The following is an 18,922-nucleotide window of genomic DNA, read 5'->3' as shown; positions in this document are numbered from 1 at the left end:
TGGGGTCAAATGACAATGGAATTTACAAAGTACAGTCTGTAATATATCAATTTTTAGACCTTAAATGATTGCAAAACGAGCACAGTAATCCTTTAGAGAAGACGGGCGGGGTATAAATAAATTATTATTATTATTATTATTATTATTATTATTATTATTATTATTATTATTATTATTAACTCTTCTACATTCCGACCCCCACCACAGCTGTGCGTGTGTATATTTCCTCTCAATGTAGGATTTCACCTCATCGGATGAAACGGACTCTGCGGAAAGCTTTTTTCTTGTTTTCAGCAGCAGCAGTTTGCGACAACATAATATCATAAGTACTGATTAAGTTAACGTCTGTGATGAGAAAGGATGGAAACGGTTGCCTCTAATCTGAACCGAAATATAACCGAGCAGTTCCATGCTGAAATTTCCCTTTATTGTCTGGAGATGGGTTCCTATACATAAAAGCTCGAAAGCAATTTCCATTGATTGAATTCAACGCGTATTTCTTATTTCCACTCTGGAGGTGTGCGGGGTGGGGGTGGTACGTGGTAGCGTGATGCCCCCACACTGGTGTGGCAGAAGAGGATAGCAAGTGTGGCGGGAAGATTCAAGGGCAATCAAACAAATATCTAAAACATTTCACTGTAGCATAGTACCAGAACTTTTTTTTTTTTATTGCAGAATGTGGATTGGCATCTTTTCAGAACGAGAGCAAGGGCATCGAGTGGTACTGACAACAATCCTAGTTGCGTTTTCCAATGTATTTATTACCGATGGGGGGGGGGGGGAATCGGTGTGGTGCGAGCAAATTTTCATTCTGAAAGTGTGACGCAGAGGGGGGGGGAGTGTAAAGGAACCCGGAATTCAATAAACCTCGGGAGTCTACAGTCATAAGTCTATGCGGGTCGTATGAGGGGAATGACCGCGGAAGCGGATGTGTGCAGCGGAGGTGGCTGGGCGGAAGTGGCGGCTTGTTGCTGTGCGCCTGGGTTTGGAGTTCTCCGGGTGGCGACGGGCAGTTAGTTCATCATGTCGATCGAAATCGAGTCTTCGGAGTAAGTTCCCTGACTGGGCTCGGGGAGCGGGGAGCAGGCGGGGTTGCTGGGTTGCTCTTGTTCCCTTTGCCGCCAGGCCCCTTCCGTGCTCCGCGCTCGTGCCTTTGTCCTCTCCTGGCAGATCCATTTCTTGCTCGTGCCAGTCGGTGCCAGCTTAAAACATCCCCCGCTCCCGGGTTGCCGAGGGACCTTCTTCGTAGCCTTGTTGCAGTTGCTGGTACTTGCGGGTGCGTTTGCGCTGAGGCCACACACACAGTACTGCATGGGGTTGGACTAGATGACCCTCGTGGTCTCTTAGGGACGCGGGTGCCGCTATGGTCTAACCCCAGTGCCGGATTTACGTATAAGCTAAACAAGCTATAGTTTAGGGCCCCACTCTCTTGCCCACCCCCCGGAAAAAATCCCACTATTAATATACTTCCTAATTGTATATCAGTTCAACAATTACTTTGATAAAATACATATTTTGTTATGTGCAAATGGCTTTAGATACCTATTAGGTCCATAAATTAACATATAGCATATATTCAACACAAAAAATAGCGACAATATGTCGTTGACAAAGGACAACTGGACATATAAAGGGCCCCATTACCTTCAGTAGCTTAGGGCCTCATCAAACCTAAATCCGGCCCTGTCTAAACCACTGAGCCCCTTGGGCTTGCCAATCGGTCAGCGGTTTGAATCCCCGCAACGGGGTGAGCTCCCGTTGCTCTGTCCCAGCTTCTGCCAACCTAGCAGTTCGAAAGTACACCAGTAAAAAGGTAAAGGGACCCCTGACCATTAGGTCCAGTCGTGGCCGGCTCTGAGGTTGCGACGCTCCTCTCACTTTATTGGCTGAGGGAGCCGGCGTACAGCTTCCAGGTCATGTGGCCAGCATGACAAGGCCGCTTCTGGCGAACCAGAGCAGCACACGGAAATGCTGTTTACCTATTTATCTACTTGCACTTTGACGTGCTTTCGAACTGCTAGGTTGGCAGGAGCTGGGACCGAGCAACGGGAGCTCACCCCGTCGCGGGGATTCGAACCACCGACCTTCTGATCGGCAAGCCCTAGGCTCTGTGGTTTAACCCACAGCACCACCCGCGTCCCATAGTCGCCTTTGACTGGCTTAACTGTCCAGGGGTCCTTTACCTTTGTTGCCTTTGACTGGCTTAACTGTCTAGAGGTCCTTTAGCTTTTTTTTTTTACTGTGGCCCCTTCAACTCTACAGTTCTATGGCTTCACTCTCCCCCAAAGTGATATACTGCATGTGTGTCGTTTTGTGGGTGGTGATAAACCCTTGGCGCTCGAAATCGGGCCACATGCCTGATTTTGAAAACTTCCACGTGCCTCTATCTGTCTGCTCGCTATAAAGGGGTATATGTTACAGGTGATGTGTATGCTCAAAAAGCAGGAGCTGGGCTGTCCCCCCCCCTTCTCACACTTTTTTCCCTCTGGGCTACACTTTCAGAATTTGCTCATGCCACGCTGGGTTTTTTATCAATAAGAAATACACAGGAAAACGAAAAGAAACAGCTATCACTGTTCTATGTTATAAAACACAGCTATTTAGTAATGGCCACCTCTCCTGCCACACAGCACAGTTTTTGAGAACCGCTGGTTTAGGGTCTCATTGCCTGGTGGGCAGTCTGTGTGGGAAGACATCCTGGCGGCGGGTGGGGTTGAAACCAGCAGGGGCAAGTGCATAACTCTACAACACATCCCTTATTGAGGACACTTGGGGGAACATTCTTGGTATTACAGTTGTAAATTTAGGTGAAATTTGAGGTAGGTTTTGTTCTTAGTTATGTTTCCAACATGGTCATCAGTTACTGGAACTATTATGTATACCCTATTCCCCCCCCCCCGTGTATAACACCCCCAAGTATAATAATAATAATAATAATAATAATAATAATAATAATAATAATAATAATAATAATAATTTATTTATACCCCGCCCATCTGGCCGGGTTCCCCCAGCCACTCTGGGCGGCTTCCAACAAAACATTAAAATAGAGAAATCCATCAAACATTAAAAGCTTCCCTAAAGACAACCCCTATTTTGGGGGGCCGCAACAAAAAAATTTCCCAAAGTTGTTGAGCTTTTTACAAATACATATACATTTTACAAATACATATATAATAAACGCATATCCATATTTCAATTCTTATTCTTTTCTAATTGACTACCTTCATGCTCAACACAGGTCTAATTCCATATTTGGTAAACTGTTTCTTATTTCCTTTTCCCTACTTTTCTCTATATTTTATACTTTTACACCATATTTTGTTTTGCAAAAAATACTCAAAGCAAGTCCAGGTATTGATTTTAGGACACTGCTTTTTTAGATAATCTCTATATTTCCCCCATTCTTTTTGGAATTTTTGTTTAGATTGTCCCCTAATTGTATCCGTCATTTTGGCCAATTCAAGGTAATCAAATAATTTATCTTGCCACTCTTTTTTTGTTGGTACTATCTCTTTTTCCCCAATTTTTTGCAATTAAGATTCTTGCTCCCGATGTTGCACACAGGAATATTCTCTTATTTTCACTTGCAATGTCGGAGTCTAATATGCCTAGCAGGAAAGTTTCTGGTGTTGTTTTTTTTTTAATAAAGGTTTGTTTAAATGTTTTCTTCAGCTCTTCATATATCATATCCCAGAAGCTCTTAATTTTATTACAGGTCCACCACATGTGTAGCAGCATCCCCTCTGCTTTATTACACCACCCAACACATTTTGGATTTTGTTTTTATACATTTTGAATATTTTGCTAGGTGTTATGTACCATCTAGAAAACATCTTTAGAAAATTTTCCTTTATGGCGTCGCAAGCTGTAAATCTCCCATTCTCATTCCATAATTTTCCCCATGGTGATCATTGTGGGGTCTTCTAAGTCCTGAGTGCACCTCTTAGCTTTGAAACAGGATCTGATAAGTTTGGGGAAATGGATTGCTTATGCATTGGCTGCTGTATATCTCCCCTCATTGCTCTGTATATGCTCTAGCGAACTGCATACACACACAAAATTAATTGCTCCTCCTGTTTATTTTGCTCAGTGTTATCCGACTGATTATGCAGTACCTGAAGGAGAACAGTTTGCACCGTGCCTTGGCCACTCTACAGGAAGAGACCACCGTGTCACTGAACACAGTGGACAGCATTGAGAGTTTTGTTGCAGATATTAACAGTGGCCATTGGGACACAGTGCTGCAGGCAATACAGTCATTAAAACTACCAGATAAAACCCTTATTGATCTGTATGAGCAGGTAAGCATGCTTTCTGCAGTAATATTTGTTCATGTCTGATAGCACCTTTATCATTCACCAGAAAATAAATGGTTTGTCTCTTTTTCTCTGTAGCTTTGCATTTATAGTGTTATCTCTGTGAAGATGTAATGGGTTCCTATTAGGTCTGAGGACAGTTGGACCAAATTTTTCTGATGTTTACTTTTTTTTTACACTAATATATTTCGCAAGGAAATACACCGCAAGTTCATTAAAAAGTTAAGCATTTAAAATACATGTATTGAAAAATAACAGTGGCATTAAAATGCTGTTAGATTCTCAGTTTTTAAAAGGCTGTCAGAATAAATAATTATTCACCTGTCTTCTAGAGGTATGGTGGCTCATAAGGGTACTATTTCTGCTTCTACTAAATACCAACCAAACCGTAGATGAAGAGTATATCTAGAACTGATTCCTATCATCACATGCTGATGAGAATATTATAGCTTCAAATTCTGTTGTTTCCACATCAGTGTCGTTGGTGCCTGTGGTGAAGGGAAGGTATCTGTACTCTTGCCTGTAATTCAAAAAACTAGCCTCATATCATAAATGGAGTCTCATAAAGTGAGACTAGGATGCTGGAAGCGTATTAATCGGGTGCTTGATGTATTCAGGTGGGGTTTAGGGTTGACTCTCCTAGTATCAGTTGAATAATTATTGTCATAATAAAGGCCAGCTGAGCAAGATATGGATTTAGGTTCTCTGAACTGCAGCGTTCACTTCTCCATTTCCGAAACCTGCATCATGCTGTACTTAAGAAGAGTTTGGATTTGATATCCCGCTTTATCACTACCCAAAGGAGTCTCAAAGCGGCTAACAATCTCCTTTCCCTTCCTCCCCCACAACAAACACTCTGTGAGGTGAGTGGGGCTGAGAGACTTCAGAGAAGTGTGACTAGCCCAAGGTCACCCAGCAGCTGCATGTGGAGGAGCGGAGACGCGAACCCGGTTCACCAGATTACGAGTCTACCGCTCTTAACCACTACACCAGACTGGCTCATTTAAGCTGCCTGAAACTTTGATCTTCTGTTTGTGTGGCTTGCTCTTACACTGAATACGCTAATGCTGTTTACTAATGCTATTTTTCTTCTGATGTTTCAGGTAGTTTTGGAGTTGATAGAGCTTCGTGAATTGGGGGCTGCCAGGTCTCTCCTGAGACAAACTGACCCGATGATCATGCTAAAACAGACCCAGCCAGAGCGTTACATCCACCTTGAAAACCTTTTGGCCAGGTCCTATTTTGATCCTCGTGAGGTATACCTATACTAATCAAAAATCTATCTTTATATGTGTGTTATATAGTGGGCTCTCCCGGCTCTCCCTCATTGAAAGTCTTTGGACAGAGACTGGACAGCCATCTGCTGCGAATGCTGTAGCTCTTGGTTGCCTGCAGTGAGCAGGGCATTAGACTAGTTAGCCTCCAAGGCCCCCTCCAATTTTAGGATGTTCATATGGATTAGGAATTCCATCAGAAGTGATGCCTAATGTTCCCAGCAATTTCCTTTTTTGTTTAAGTGGCATGCGAGTGTTGGGTTGGTACCATCAGGCTTCATTTGGGGTTTCTCTACCTCTCTTTTAAATCGGAACCAGTGAAGAGGGTGAAGGTCCTGTGTGAGTGTCTGGAGGCAGTTGGAGGATGGATGGCAGCTAACAGATTGAGGTTGAATCCTGACAAGACAGAAGTACTGTTTCTAGGGGACAGGGTGGGCGGGTGTAGGGGACTCCCTGGTCCTGAATGGGGTAACTGTGCCTCTGAAGGACCAGGCGCACAGCCTGGGAGTCATTTTGGACTCACAGCTGTCAGCTGTCTACCAGCTCCATTTGGTACGCAGGCTGAGACCCTACCTGCCCGTGGACTGTCTCGCCAGAGTGGTGCATGCTCTGGTTATCTCCCGCTTGGACTACTGCAATGCACTCTACATGGGGCTGCCTTTGAAGGTGACTCAGAAACTACAACCAATCCAGAATGCGGCAGCTAGACTGGTGACTGGGAGTGGCCACCAAGACCACATAACACCAGTCCTGAAAGACCTACATTGGCTCCCAGTACGTTTCTGAGCACAATTCAAAGTGTTGGTGCTGACCTTGAAAGCCCTAAACGGCCTCGGCCCAGTATACCTGAAGGAGCGTCTCCACCCCCATCATTCTGCCCGGACACTGAGATCCAGTGCCGAGGGCCTTCTGGCGGTTCCCTCACTGCAAAGTTTCAGGGAACCAGACAGAGGGCCTTCTCAGTAGTGGCGCCCGCCCTGTGGAACACCCTCCCATCAGATGTCAAAGAAATAAACAACTATTGGACTTTTAGAAGACATCTGAAGGCAGCCTTGTTTAGGGAAACTTTTAATATTGAATAAATCATTGTATTTTAATACTCTGCTGGAAGCTGCCCAGAGTGGCTGGGGGAACCCAGCCAGATGGGTGGGATATAAATAATAAATTATTAATTAATTTATTATTATTATTATTATTATTATTATTATTATTATTATTATTATTGGTGGGTTGTGGACTTGTGGAAACATTCTTCCCTTTTGTTTGCTGTGCTCCAAATGATGCCTTCCACTCCCTGCTTTTCTGGTCTAAGTTTATGGGAGATGGAAGCAGCACAAATCTCTGCTTTGCCTTAATGAGCAAAACAGATTGATAGCTATTGGATAAGTAGTTTTACTTCATTCAAACTGGGAAGGGTCTTACCTTTTTTTAGAACAGTTGCTCCTACCAAGTTCCTTCAAGCCCTGAAAACTAAACTGAGGTATTACCTTGTTCTACGCTAGGCATACCCAGATGGGAGCAGCAAAGAGAAGCGGAGAGCTGCTATTGCCCAAGCCTTGGCTGGTGAAGTCAGTGTTGTGCCTCCATCTCGTCTTATGGCATTGCTGGGACAGGTATTTCCCCCCCTCTACTGAGACTTACCTTGTATGAAACTGAAAATAGAGATTCCTTATTCATGAACTGCTGAAAGGTATACAATTAAATACATTTTGTTATCGTAAAACCACAGCCTTCCACTTCACATTTCAAATGATTCTTTTCATGGGACGGATTGAATAAAACAGCCTCCATAACAAATCTATGTTCACAGACCCTTCTGCAGTGTAGGTGGGTGATCATAGTCAAGTTCTTACCACTAAGGAAAGGTCACAGCTGACGTTTGAGATGCAACTTCCCAATGTTAGGAATATCAATGTAAGGATTATCATTTTAAAAGTTACCAAGATCTGTGCTTTAATCCTCTGATTTCTCAGGCACTGAAATGGCAACAGCATCAAGGACTCCTTCCTCCTGGTATGACAATTGATTTGTTCCGAGGCAAAGCAGCTGTCAAAGATGTTGAAGAGGAAAAGTTCCCCACACAACTGAGTAGGCATATTAAGGTGAGTCCCTAATTACCACTTGCGAGGAATGGGACGGGTTCTTCTAGAATTGTTGGCATCCATCTGTCTCAAGAGACAATGGAGTGCGTCTCCAGGGGTGAAGTCAAACCACCGCCTTAGCAGCACCGAAGTGACTTCCCCGGGGCACAAGCCTGGAGTTCATTTAAATAACATATCAAGGATACAGTACCTTGGTTTTCAAACAGCTTAGTTCTCGAATGTTTTGGCTCCCGAATGCCGCAAACCCGGAAGTGGCTGTTCTGGTTTGTGAACTGTTTTTTGGAAGCCGAACGTCCAAAGGTGCTTCTGCGGCTTCCGATGGGCTGCAGGAGCTTCTTGCAGTTACATTCAAGATTGCTGACAGCTCTTGACTTTCAATCCCCTACATTTTAGTCATTAGTAATAGTACCAGTTTTGAAATCCTCCTTGCATGCCCGTAAGCTCTGAAAAGCACATTTTCTCTCATTGATGCCAATTTATATATATATATCTTGCAGATTCTGTTGCATGAAATGCAAAATAGATGTATCTTTTCATCTGGCTTTTGAGTCATATTGAACTTGGGCTGGATCTAGACACATTCAAAAAAACATGTTTCAGGAAAACACGTTGTAAACCTCATAACGGGAAATCACGTTGCCAAAGACGGATCTCTACATTGCCATCTGCTGACAGTGTTATAATGCATTTTAAACGCTTTTTAAAAAACCTAATGTAGCTGAGTTCTTTGTTTGAATACCTGCTATATTTAAACACACAAGCAAGTTGATGAACACATTTGTAGCCTTTCTCATTGTTATATTTGTAGCTGATATTGGACTAGAAATCAACTGAGATCACTGGATGAAATAATCATTTTAACTGAAACTGTTTTTGGAATATGTGTGTGTGTATATATATATAGTCCAGTAGCACCTTAGAGACCAATTAAGTTTGTTCTTAGTATAAGCTTTTGTGTGCATGCACACTTCTTCAGATACATGCACACGAAAGCTTATACCAAGAACAGACTTAGTTGGTCTCTAAGGTTCTGTGTTACTGGACAATTTAGACTGCGTCAGACCAACACGGCTACCTACCTGTTTTTAGAATGTTTTAACTGTTTCAGAATGCTTTTTTTTGTGTGACTGTGTTTGCTTCCCTGGGCTACTTCGAGAGGAAAGACAGGATATAAATCAGATCATTAAACTAAAATGATTAGATTAAGCTAAATTAAAGATGCATTTTTGACTCACTTGCATACCAGACATGTACACAAGAATGCTAAGGGGGTATGTTATGTTTCTTGCTCAAAATGGCATCCAGTGGTGATTGATTCCTTCCATCCACCTGTAGAAGGAGAATATAAAATAGATTTTTTATGATGAAAGTAACTTTTTCTTTGGCTAGGTTGAAAGCCATGAACCAAAGCATATACATAGTAATTGGGTTCAATCCAGATTTGCCCCTCTGCTAGCACCAAGCTCCAGCCCCCCGAGATCCAGCAGAGGCTTCCTGCTAGAGAAAGGGGGTCAGACAATCTTCCCCCAATTCTCTCACACTACCTCTTACTTGTTCCTACTCTCAGAGCAGCTTTTCAGGGCACTGCAGGGAGAAGAAGGAATTGGGAAAAATGACCTCTCTGCTCCATTTCTCCAGCGGGAGCTCTATCCAACCTATTGTAGTTCAGTTTCTGGAAGTGAACACCAATTACGCTTTCATATATATTTCATATTAAATTGGTACAACATCTGTATGCTGCAAGCATTGTGGATACTTTTCCTCATTCAAAAAGAGATGGGCATTTAAAAAATATCCACAGAGTTTGAGTACTTGATGTGATGTGAGGGCTGAGGATTTATCATTATTTAGTCTAGGATAGTATCCTATTCAGTGTCAGAGGGTTATTTACGAATGACTCGACAACTGAATTTTTCGACTTACGAATGGGGGTAATGGGCGCGCGCTTATGAATGTCTCGACATCCGGGGAAAAACCCACGGCGGTTTTAGATAGGGATTTTTCGACTTACGAATTTTTAGATAGGGTTGCTTCAACTTACAAATTTTTTCGTTTCCAATGCATTCCTATGGGAAATTGCGTTTCCAATGGCATTTTTCGACTTCCGAATTTTTCGACTTCCGAAGGTGCCTTCGGAATGGATTAAATTCGTAAGTCGAGGCACCACTGTATATGAAATTGGCATTGCGTGAAATCCTTCTTTTTGTTCCCTTAAAACAGTTTGGCCAGAAGTCTCATGTGGAGTGTGCTCGATTTTCCCCAGATGGTCAATATCTAGTCACTGGCTCTGTTGATGGGTTCATTGAAGTATGGAACTTCACCACCGGCAAAATCAGGAAGGTAAAACATCGCATGTCCTTTCAAGTGGATTGTTCAGTACAGTACATAGTTTGTGTTCTGACAGTAAAGCCCTTAGCGTGCACTCATTTAACTTGTGCACATTCAGATTTAGACAATGAAATAAATCAAGGAAGGGGGCAAGATTCTGCAGGAAATTACTTTGGCAATCCCACCCACCATTGAACCCAGTGGGCTTTGACTATCTACGATTTTGGCATTAGGAGTGAGCCCCAGAACATAACCCCCATGTAAGTTGAGGGCCTACTGTACTAAATTCAGGTAAATAAGCAAAATTTATGATTTGTGTAGTTTCCCCAATGGAACTGGAGTGTAAATGGGAACTCTGAATGCACAGTGCATTTGAATTTTATAACAATACCAATTTGACACTTGTCAACATCATTTTCAAGATCGAGCAACTTGTTCAAGGTCCCAGGGCAATTTGAAATACAACACTAAAAACATTAAAAACTTAAAATTACAAGAAAAATGGAATCACAAAAAATAGGGTGGGTTCTGAAAATATAGGTCTCAAGTGACAAAGATGTATGTAGGCTTCCAAACCAAGTGTTTTTGGGACTCCTGCTTTTACCATATAACACCTAGTGCTAGATTTGGTAGACTTAATCTTGATTTAATAGATGCTGGAGCCTGAATCGTCCCAGAATTGTCCCCAGCATCTTCTATTATAAAGAATCATGTGGCAGACCTAAGAAAGGCTTCTAACTTTGAGCTCCACTGCTAGACACATTAGTAAGGTAAAGGTAAAGGACCCCTGGACAGTTAAGTCGAGTCAGAAGCGACTATGGGGTTGCGGCACTCTTCTCACTTCAACTAAGGGAGCCGGTGTTTGTCCACAGACTGCTTTCTGGGTCATGTAGCCAGCATGGCTAAACCGCGTCTGGCGCAATGGGACACCGTGACGGATTCGAACTGTCGACCTTCTGATCAGCAAGCCCAGGAGGCTCAGTGGTTAGACCACAGCGCCATTAGACAGTACTGTTTAGATCAGGGGTCCCCAAACTACGGCCCCCGGGCCGGATGCGGCCCAATCGGCCTCCCAATCCGGCCCGCGACGACCCCCGCCGCCCGCTGCCGCCGCCCGCTCTTACGGCGCGCGGCGCGGCGACGGACAGAAAAATGGGCAAAAAATCGCCGAAAATCCATTTTGCGCATGCGTATGGGCCTCTCCCGACCCAGAAGAGGTCATTTCCGATGCACTTCCGGGTCGGGGGAGGCCCATACGCATGCGCACAAGCGATTTTCGGCGATTTTCCCCCCCGCCCGTGTGCGTGTGCGCATGCGCACGGGCGCGCACTCCCCCGCCCTCCGGCCCGCTGCGCGCGCACTCCCCTGCCCTCCGGCCCACCGCGCGGTCGGCGCGGCGGGCACCGGCCCACTGCGCGGTAAGTCTGGGGACCCCTGGTTTAGATGAATAAGTCGGCTCCTTTGGTATGACTCTTATACACATTGCTGTTCCCAGTGGCTCTTGTTTCACCTTCAGTGACTGATCCTTTGTTCATTACTTCATTTAGGATCTGAAGTACCAAGCTCAGGATAACTTTATGATGATGGATGATGCGGTTCTATGCATGTGTTTCAGTAGGGATACGGAAATGCTAGCAACCGGAGCACAGGATGGGAAGATCAAGGTATGCAATTTGGGGAATGAGAGGACAGAAAACTGATCCAGAGAGGTGATCTTAAGCCATGCTTCCTAAACTTCTGAGAGCCGAGGCCTACTTCTTTCTGAATTAAAACAAGATTTACTGTTATACCCAGGAAGGGTAAGATTGGTCTAGTGCAGGGGTCCGCAAACTAAGGCCCACGGGACGGATCAGGCCTAATGACTGTCTGTGGATCGGTGTGGGGATTCTGTTCGTTTGGGCTGCGCCATTTCCCCCCCCCCCACGCCATTCCATTCCCCCTCATCTCCCCCCCACACTCACTGCGGCGGTGGCGCCTCTTAACCTCCCTCCTCCTGGCTTCTCCCCACCCTGCCTAGAGGAGGAAGGGGGCTGGGCTGAGCTGGCTGAGTGCCATTTTAAGCAGCCCCTCTCCGGAGCCAGCCCTTTCGCGCCGCTCATCTTCCTGCCACCGCCACTACCCTGGGGCTCCTGTAGGTGGGAGAAGCAGCAGCAGCGGTGGCGGCGGCGGCAGCCTCAGGGAAGGTAAGCGCAGCAGGTGGGGCGGAGGACTACTTGCCCCCCTCGCCTCTTCTTCCAGCTCCACCCCCCAGTGCCACTTCTTTGGCCCGCCACAAGGTCTGAGGGACAGTGGACCCGCCCGTGGGTAAAGTTTTTGCCTACCCCTGGTCTAGTGTCTCTGCAGTCTTTTTCCTGATTGGAAGGCTTGTAGGTAGGGAACTGTGCCTCATGAAGGTACATTACAGACAGCTCCCTTGAGGGAAAGTGTTATTCTGCTGCTTCTCTGCATCAGGAATCATCAAACAATTTTATCACAACTGACAGAGAGGCATAGCAGAATTACTTACCTTCTCACTCCACAGACGCTGATTTGAAAGGAGGCAAGGCCTTTACAGTAACTCATGCAAAAATGCCAGGGGCAGCTTCCTCTATGGGTAAGAATGTGGGGTTCACAATAGTCTGTCTGTCTGGTTGTGATTCTCTTGCAGACCACAGTTTCATTATGCAGTTACAGACCCAGTAAGAACAAATTTAAACATCCAAATCATGCAGGTTCTAACATACAAGAGGTTAAAATAGGTGGGTTGTATATAAACTAGGGACAGAAACAATGATACACTGAAATTAACAGAATTCTTTTACACGTCTTGTTATAAGAAAAATAAAAATCAGCAGGATCTTCTCATGTTTTTATAACAGTCAATAACAAGAAATTCCAACTAGCCTGAAGTTGGTGGTTTTCCAGGGACAGAAATAAATTGCACATGGTTTTCTATTTCACTCTCCTGTACCCAGGTTTGGAAGATTCAGAGTGGGCAGTGTCTGAGGCGATTCGAAAGAGCACACAGCAAAGGTGTTACCTGCCTGAGTTTTTCAAAGGACAGCAGTCAGATTCTTAGTGCCTCTTTTGACCAGACAATCAGGTACGTTTCATTTTTGCTGAGTTTTGCTATTCAGCCTTACTTGGTTGAGCGATATTGATACAGCTTGTATTCTCTGGCAGGATTCATGGCTTGAAGTCTGGCAAGACTCTCAAAGAATTCCGTGGTCATTCGTCATTTGTTAACGAAGCCACATTTACACAGGATGGGCATTACATTATCAGCGCATCTTCGGATGGCACTGTGAAGGTAAGATCAGCCTACTGGCCTTTGGTAGTTGTTTATTTTGCTTGGTTAGCCAAAGTGTTTGCTCATTTCACTTTTTGTAAAGAGAATTCTCACCAGCTTGGATTGCGGAAGTAAAACATACATTTAATACTTTCTGTATCACAAGTCTTCTCCGACTGTTGCAGCTTCTTAAAATATTATAGACTAGCATTTCTCTGAAGGGATTCCATAGCTGGAGCCAAACTGTTTTGTGGAAGCATTGTATACCGGTATACTTATTTGATTAATCAACTGTTTAGTAGGTTGTATTTTTTTGCTTGTTTTAAATACCAGACTTGACCTTCAGTACCAGACCTTAACCACCAATTATGGACTGGCTTTTTAAAATAAAAAAGTAGACCATCATCGTTACTTTAAACTAGTAAAACCAAAAGATCAGTGCAATTCTGAAAAGTTTAATCTGCTACCATGATTCATAATGGCATCCAACTGTATCAAAACACAAACGAAAACCTCCTTGATTGCAGGAACCACCATGCAAATTTGGTTATATTTTAAGAAGTGTCCACGTGCATATCAAACAAGCAACTTTCCGAAATAGATAATACATTTATATGTCTATGTTTTGAAGGGATGTGGTCCTCTCTGTATTGTGAAGCATTACTATCACTCTGCAGAACTGGGATTCCATTTCTTGGCATGCTGCTAAGGTGTGACAGAACTCTGGAGCCGGGCTTATATATATATTACATGACTGTACTGATCTTTTCTCCTTTGTTCTGTTTCCCAGGTTTGGAATATGAAGACTACAGAGTGTTGTAACACTTTCAAATCACTCGGCAGCACAGCTGGGACAGACATCACCGTCAACAGTGTGGTTTTGCTGCCTAAGAATCCGGAACACTTTGTTGTTTGTAACAGATCAAATACAGTTGTCATTATGAACATGCAGGGGCAGGTATGTTATCAGAGGGCAATAGATTTGAAATGACTGGGAACACATCCTCTTGGATTTGGGAAGATTCTGTTTCTTTAGTGCAGATTCCTTCACTTCTCCCTTTCTAAATGATTTGTGGGGCTGTTTGTAAGTCATTGTGACTAAATAGGATTCTGGACTTGATAAGTCTGATATTGTGGACTCCAAAAGTAACAATTGTAAGCCTTGTTCTCATTAGCATTCTCAGCACTGCTCAAGCAGAGATTGTGGGATGGATCCCTGAGGGTTATGCTGCTTCTGTTTCCCCTTAGGTCTAATTATGTGTTGTTTGATCTATGGGATCCTTCGGTATATTTCAAGCAATTCACTCACCCAACAAATGCGCAGCTGATTTAAATGCCAATATATATTGACTTTGTAGATTGTGAGAAGCTTCAGCTCTGGTAAGAGGGAAGGTGGTGACTTTGTCTGCTGTGCCCTTTCTCCACGAGGCGAGTGGATCTACTGTGTGGGTGAAGACTTTGTGCTGTACTGTTTCAGCACAGTGACTGGCAAGCTGGAGAGAACATTGACGGTGAGTAACAGAGACGGCAGCCTGTGCGTCTTTGTAAACACCTTACAAAGTGCTGGGTATGGCCTGATCCCAGTTTGGATGTTGTAATGTTACCGCAAGCAGGTGAGACCTTCTATCTCAGGGAACTTGTCTCAAAGAAAGGTTTAGTCCCCCTACACTTGATCTTAGCTAAAAGACTGAGAAACGGTTTGCATAAAGTAATACATTTAAAACAAGTGTATTTTCAGTCCAAGGCCAAACCATTGGCCAGAGGCATGTGCTGTAGCTGCTGTGTAACTGCTCCCGAAAACATCTCCCCCTGCCATAACATTTAGTAGTGCAAAATTCATGACAGGCCGCAGAGCATTTTCTCACGTCGGCTATCTTTTTGGCTGCAGCTAATGGAGATCATGCGGCATTCCCCGTTTTTTAATCATTCAGGGGAGAAAAGGATCCTAACGATGATCCTTTAGCATTACTTGCGAATGTTCGAAGCATGTCAAGAATATTGTCTCAGTAGTCCATACAACACCCCTTGTTAAGTACATAGGTTTTATTATCCCCATTTTTGTTGGTGGGTGATGGGGATTGAGAGTCCCTATTAAGCACATTGCAGAGAGGAGTTGAACTGGAGATTTCCTTGCTTTTAATTTACTGTGATGCAAATCTCAACCATGCTTCCACAAGCGGAAGGGCTCCTTCCACTCACAGAGAGGGAGGAGATCCAGTAGAGAATCTCACCAGCAGCAGGGGCGACCCAGTTTTTGCCGATGTGCCTGAAGCTCTCTTCACACCTCTCATGCTGTCCCAGAGGCTCCACCTTGGTACACTGTAGGCTAGGAAGCCAGAAACTGAAAAGCAGGTGAAAATGCTTAAATCAGGGGGCGGGGAACCCCCACTCTGCAGAGGTATCTCTTCTGGCCTGTGGAGCCTCTCCTCTTTGATCCCACCATTACTCCTCTGTTTTTTGCCAGCTGTCAGGGAGGGGGATTTTCTTCCTCCCCAGCCAGCAGGGAAATGTAGCAAATTGCAGGTGTTTGACCATCAGTTCTTGTTGGTACCCTCTTAGCGGGGGGGGGGGGGAATAGGAGGGCTTTTGTCCCTTGCCTCCACTGTGATCCCAGTTCACACAAGACAGCCTATAGCTGTAGTTTGCATTGCAACAAGATCCACTGTTTGATCCAACGGTCTGGGGATTGTGGCGGGGGTGGAGATTCTAATGCAAATTGCAAGGGCTGGCCAATCTGGATGAGGACAACTGAGTGGGGGAGAGGGGTAATGGATTAAAGAGAGGCTTCCTAGCACCACAAGCTACTGGGGAAAACCTTGCATTGAAATTTTTGGGATGTGTTTCCTGTAAGAGACAGAGTGTGGCTGCCTTCCTGAATAATGCCCATCTATATGCATTTTATGCTGTGGGGTGGAGTGGGGGGGGGCAGGGGAATGGCTGCACCTCTGCTGGCAAGCAGGCCCTGACATATTACCATAAGGGAATGTTTCCTGACTCCTGCTCTAAAGTCTTCTCAAACACTTTCCTAAACACCACTGCTGTTTAGTCTCCTCCCCTGAATTGCATCCTCAGCCCTAGTATATCATTTTCCTCAATTCCCCGTATTAGTCACCTCTGTATCGTCCTCTTCTATGGCAAGGATGGGGAATCCCAGGCCTGGGGGTGGAATGCGGCCCTCGAGGCCTCTCTTATGCGGCCCCAGAACTCTCTCCATGCCACACATCCTTCCTAGTCAACTCCATTCACCAGCCCTGTTTTGCATCCTCCTTGAGGGCTTTTACTTGGCTGGAATGCATCCTTGAACTCTGATGGTACTTGATGCTTGCCCAGGTAGAAGATGGAGAGAGGGATGTGTATGTAAATGTGTGTAGAAACTAGCCTACTGCACAAAAGTAAAATTCCATTCATTTCTCTACCTCCTTCTGCCTCTTGCTCCAGCCACCTCTGGCATGTAGCTCTCACAAGATTGTACAGAAGGGATTGAGGAGGTCTTGCACTGAAAAAGTTTCCCCACCCCTGCCTGCTCTGCGGCATCTCTGCTAGGTGGCTTATCCCATACTTTTCTTCTGCAAAGCTGTATAGATATGAACTACCTGGCAGACGACTTCTGATAAGCCTGCTTTAGAAGAACATTATCAAGCCTATATATTCCTCACTATGAGCTGGGCAGGATGTAGAAATTATTTCTGGGATAATGTTAATACTCCTTATGTCTTCACCCTAAATTACCACTTTATTGTATCTCAACTTTAAATCTTCTAGCAGGCTTGCAGATTTCGAGTTAAATTCTAAGAAAGATTTATTAACTTTCTTTTATACCCAGGTTCACGAAAAGGATGTTATTGGTATCGCTCACCATCCCCACCAGAACTTGATTGCTACCTATAGTGAAGATGGGCTGCTGAAACTCTGGAAACCATAAACTGATTTTTTAAATTCCCTCTAGTGCATGGAGATCTTGAATGCAATGGCAGTGTGTGTTGTGGGGTGGTTTTCAGTTCCTAGGAGGTCCAAAAGTTATCTCAGCTGAATATTAATTTCATAGTAAGATGTCCCAATAAATTTGTTTTTTGCAAATAAATGCAATAAATCCAGTTAGTAGAATATTTGCTAGTTGCTTGCCCCGGTGTAGCACTTTGCTGCAAAAAAATGAAAATCCTTTAAGATGTATTTCCTTTTTGCTGCTTTTTAGGGACATTAACCATAATTCAGTTTGTTTTAATTCAATGAATGTTAAATGTAAATATTGTTCTGGCTAAGGCAAAGTGAAGAAAAGCAAACATTTGGTGTTTCTGTGAAATTGATTTCATCAAAGTTCTGTTCCAACTATCCCTGTATTTTACTTACAGCACGGAAATAAGGCGTATTCTACTTAAAACAGACACATTTCTTGCCAAAGCTAAGCATTTTAAAATCCCATCAGTGTTAATGGACATGTTAAGAAGATAATACGGTCCATTAACAGGCATGGGGTTTCAAAGCATTTAACTTTGGCTGGGTAGTGGATAAATCTTCTGAACTTTTCAAAATGAATACCCGGTAACGTTCTTGTGGATTTTTCTGCTCTGGGTAATACATTTGACTTTATTCTCCTTTTAAAATATAGCTTTGTCTGGATTAGCTTAGAAAAGAGTTTTATAGATTTCTTTTTGCAATGTCCCAAAATATGTGTGAACTTCAGTCAATCTTGCTTATTGTCCTAGTAAATAAGCCTCATCTAGCTAGTGTCGGGCCTTGATCTGAAGCCACGTTGACTGATCAAACTTGTTCAGTGGTAATTTTCTGATTTCTAGACTTGTGTAGCTTTTATTTGGAGCCATTTGTTTGGTGGTACTTTATTTTTTAAGTGTGCCTATTCTACAATAAAGTATTACTACAAAAGCATCTGCCTTGTGTAGGGGGTCTAGCTTTTCTTTTTGAACTTGGGATTCTACTGTAAAGGCTGTTTTCCATCCCTGGGAATGGTCACTGACAGTTGCTTTTTTGAGTTGGGTCTCTTTGTACTTCACTGCAGTGCAAGCAGCCACTTAGCGTTCGAAATGTGATTAGGATCCTCACTTGATAACCTGCAGTTATCTGTTGCATGAACTAATTATGCATACAGACATTGAGGCTCTGTAACACTGTTGCATTGTGTGTAGTTTTAACCAAGGGTTGTCCTTTATAAAACAAAGCATTGAGCACATATCTGGCGCAATGGGACAGTGTGCCTGGCTGTTAACCAGCAGGTTGGTAGCTCCTGCCCACCCAGGGACAGCTGTGGGCAGGATTCCTGTATTGTGGGGGGGTTGGACTAGATGATCCTTGGGGTTCCTCCCAACTCTACAATTCTATCATGTTTTATTTGCTCTTGCTCCCAAGCGTTGGGAACCATAGAGCGGGTTCTCTTATACAATTCCTCTACAGCAGAGAGAAAAATAGTACAGCTTTGCTATATATCCAGCAGAGTGATATAAAACATGCTAATATTGCAGTGTTTTTGTGAAAATGCAGCCAGCCAAGCTCTTCTGGAGCAGATAGGACTACAACCCCCATAATTCCTTATCCCATTAGCTATGCTGGCTGGCATTTTTGCCTGTTTTGAATTGGCTTGGGGGAATGTTGTGTTTGTTCAACATCACTATCCACCCT

At 43.9% G+C, this 18,922-nt stretch overlaps 1 protein-coding gene across 1 annotated transcript; it reads left to right on the top strand.

Annotated features, from left to right (window-relative positions):
- Positions 1 to 930: 930 nt before the first annotated feature.
- SMU1 (SMU1 DNA replication regulator and spliceosomal factor) lies at positions 931 to 18,175 on the top strand. Its single transcript, XM_035140896.3, has 12 exons — positions 931 to 1,049; positions 4,094 to 4,304; positions 5,423 to 5,575; positions 7,096 to 7,206; positions 7,567 to 7,695; positions 9,916 to 10,035; positions 11,571 to 11,687; positions 12,978 to 13,105; positions 13,186 to 13,312; positions 14,082 to 14,249; positions 14,650 to 14,802; positions 17,115 to 18,175. Exons 1-12 carry the CDS (start codon positions 1,024 to 1,026, stop codon positions 17,211 to 17,213), a joined length of 1,542 nt encoding a protein of 513 aa, XP_034996787.1. The 5' UTR covers positions 931 to 1,023; the 3' UTR covers positions 17,214 to 18,175.
- The last annotated feature ends 747 nt before the right edge of the window (positions 18,176 to 18,922 follow it).

This window comes from Zootoca vivipara, chromosome 15, assembly GCF_965207765.1.
Source record: "Zootoca vivipara chromosome 15, rZooViv2.hap1.1, whole genome shotgun sequence".
In the NCBI taxonomy this organism is placed as follows: Eukaryota; Metazoa; Chordata; class Lepidosauria; order Squamata; family Lacertidae; genus Zootoca; species Zootoca vivipara.
Note: the sequence above shows the minus strand (reverse complement) of the source record. Positions and strands in the feature narration are given on the sequence as shown.

Coding starts and splice junctions, on each gene's coding strand:
- SMU1 (XM_035140896.3), top strand. CDS start 1,024: ATGTCGATCGAAATCGAGTCTTCGGA. Junction 1,050..4,093: donor ATCGAAATCGAGTCTTCGGA/GTAAGTTCCCTG, acceptor TATTTTGCTCAG/TGTTATCCGACTGATTATGC. Junction 13,106..13,185: donor TCTTTTGACCAGACAATCAG/GTACGTTTCATT, acceptor ATTCTCTGGCAG/GATTCATGGCTTGAAGTCTG.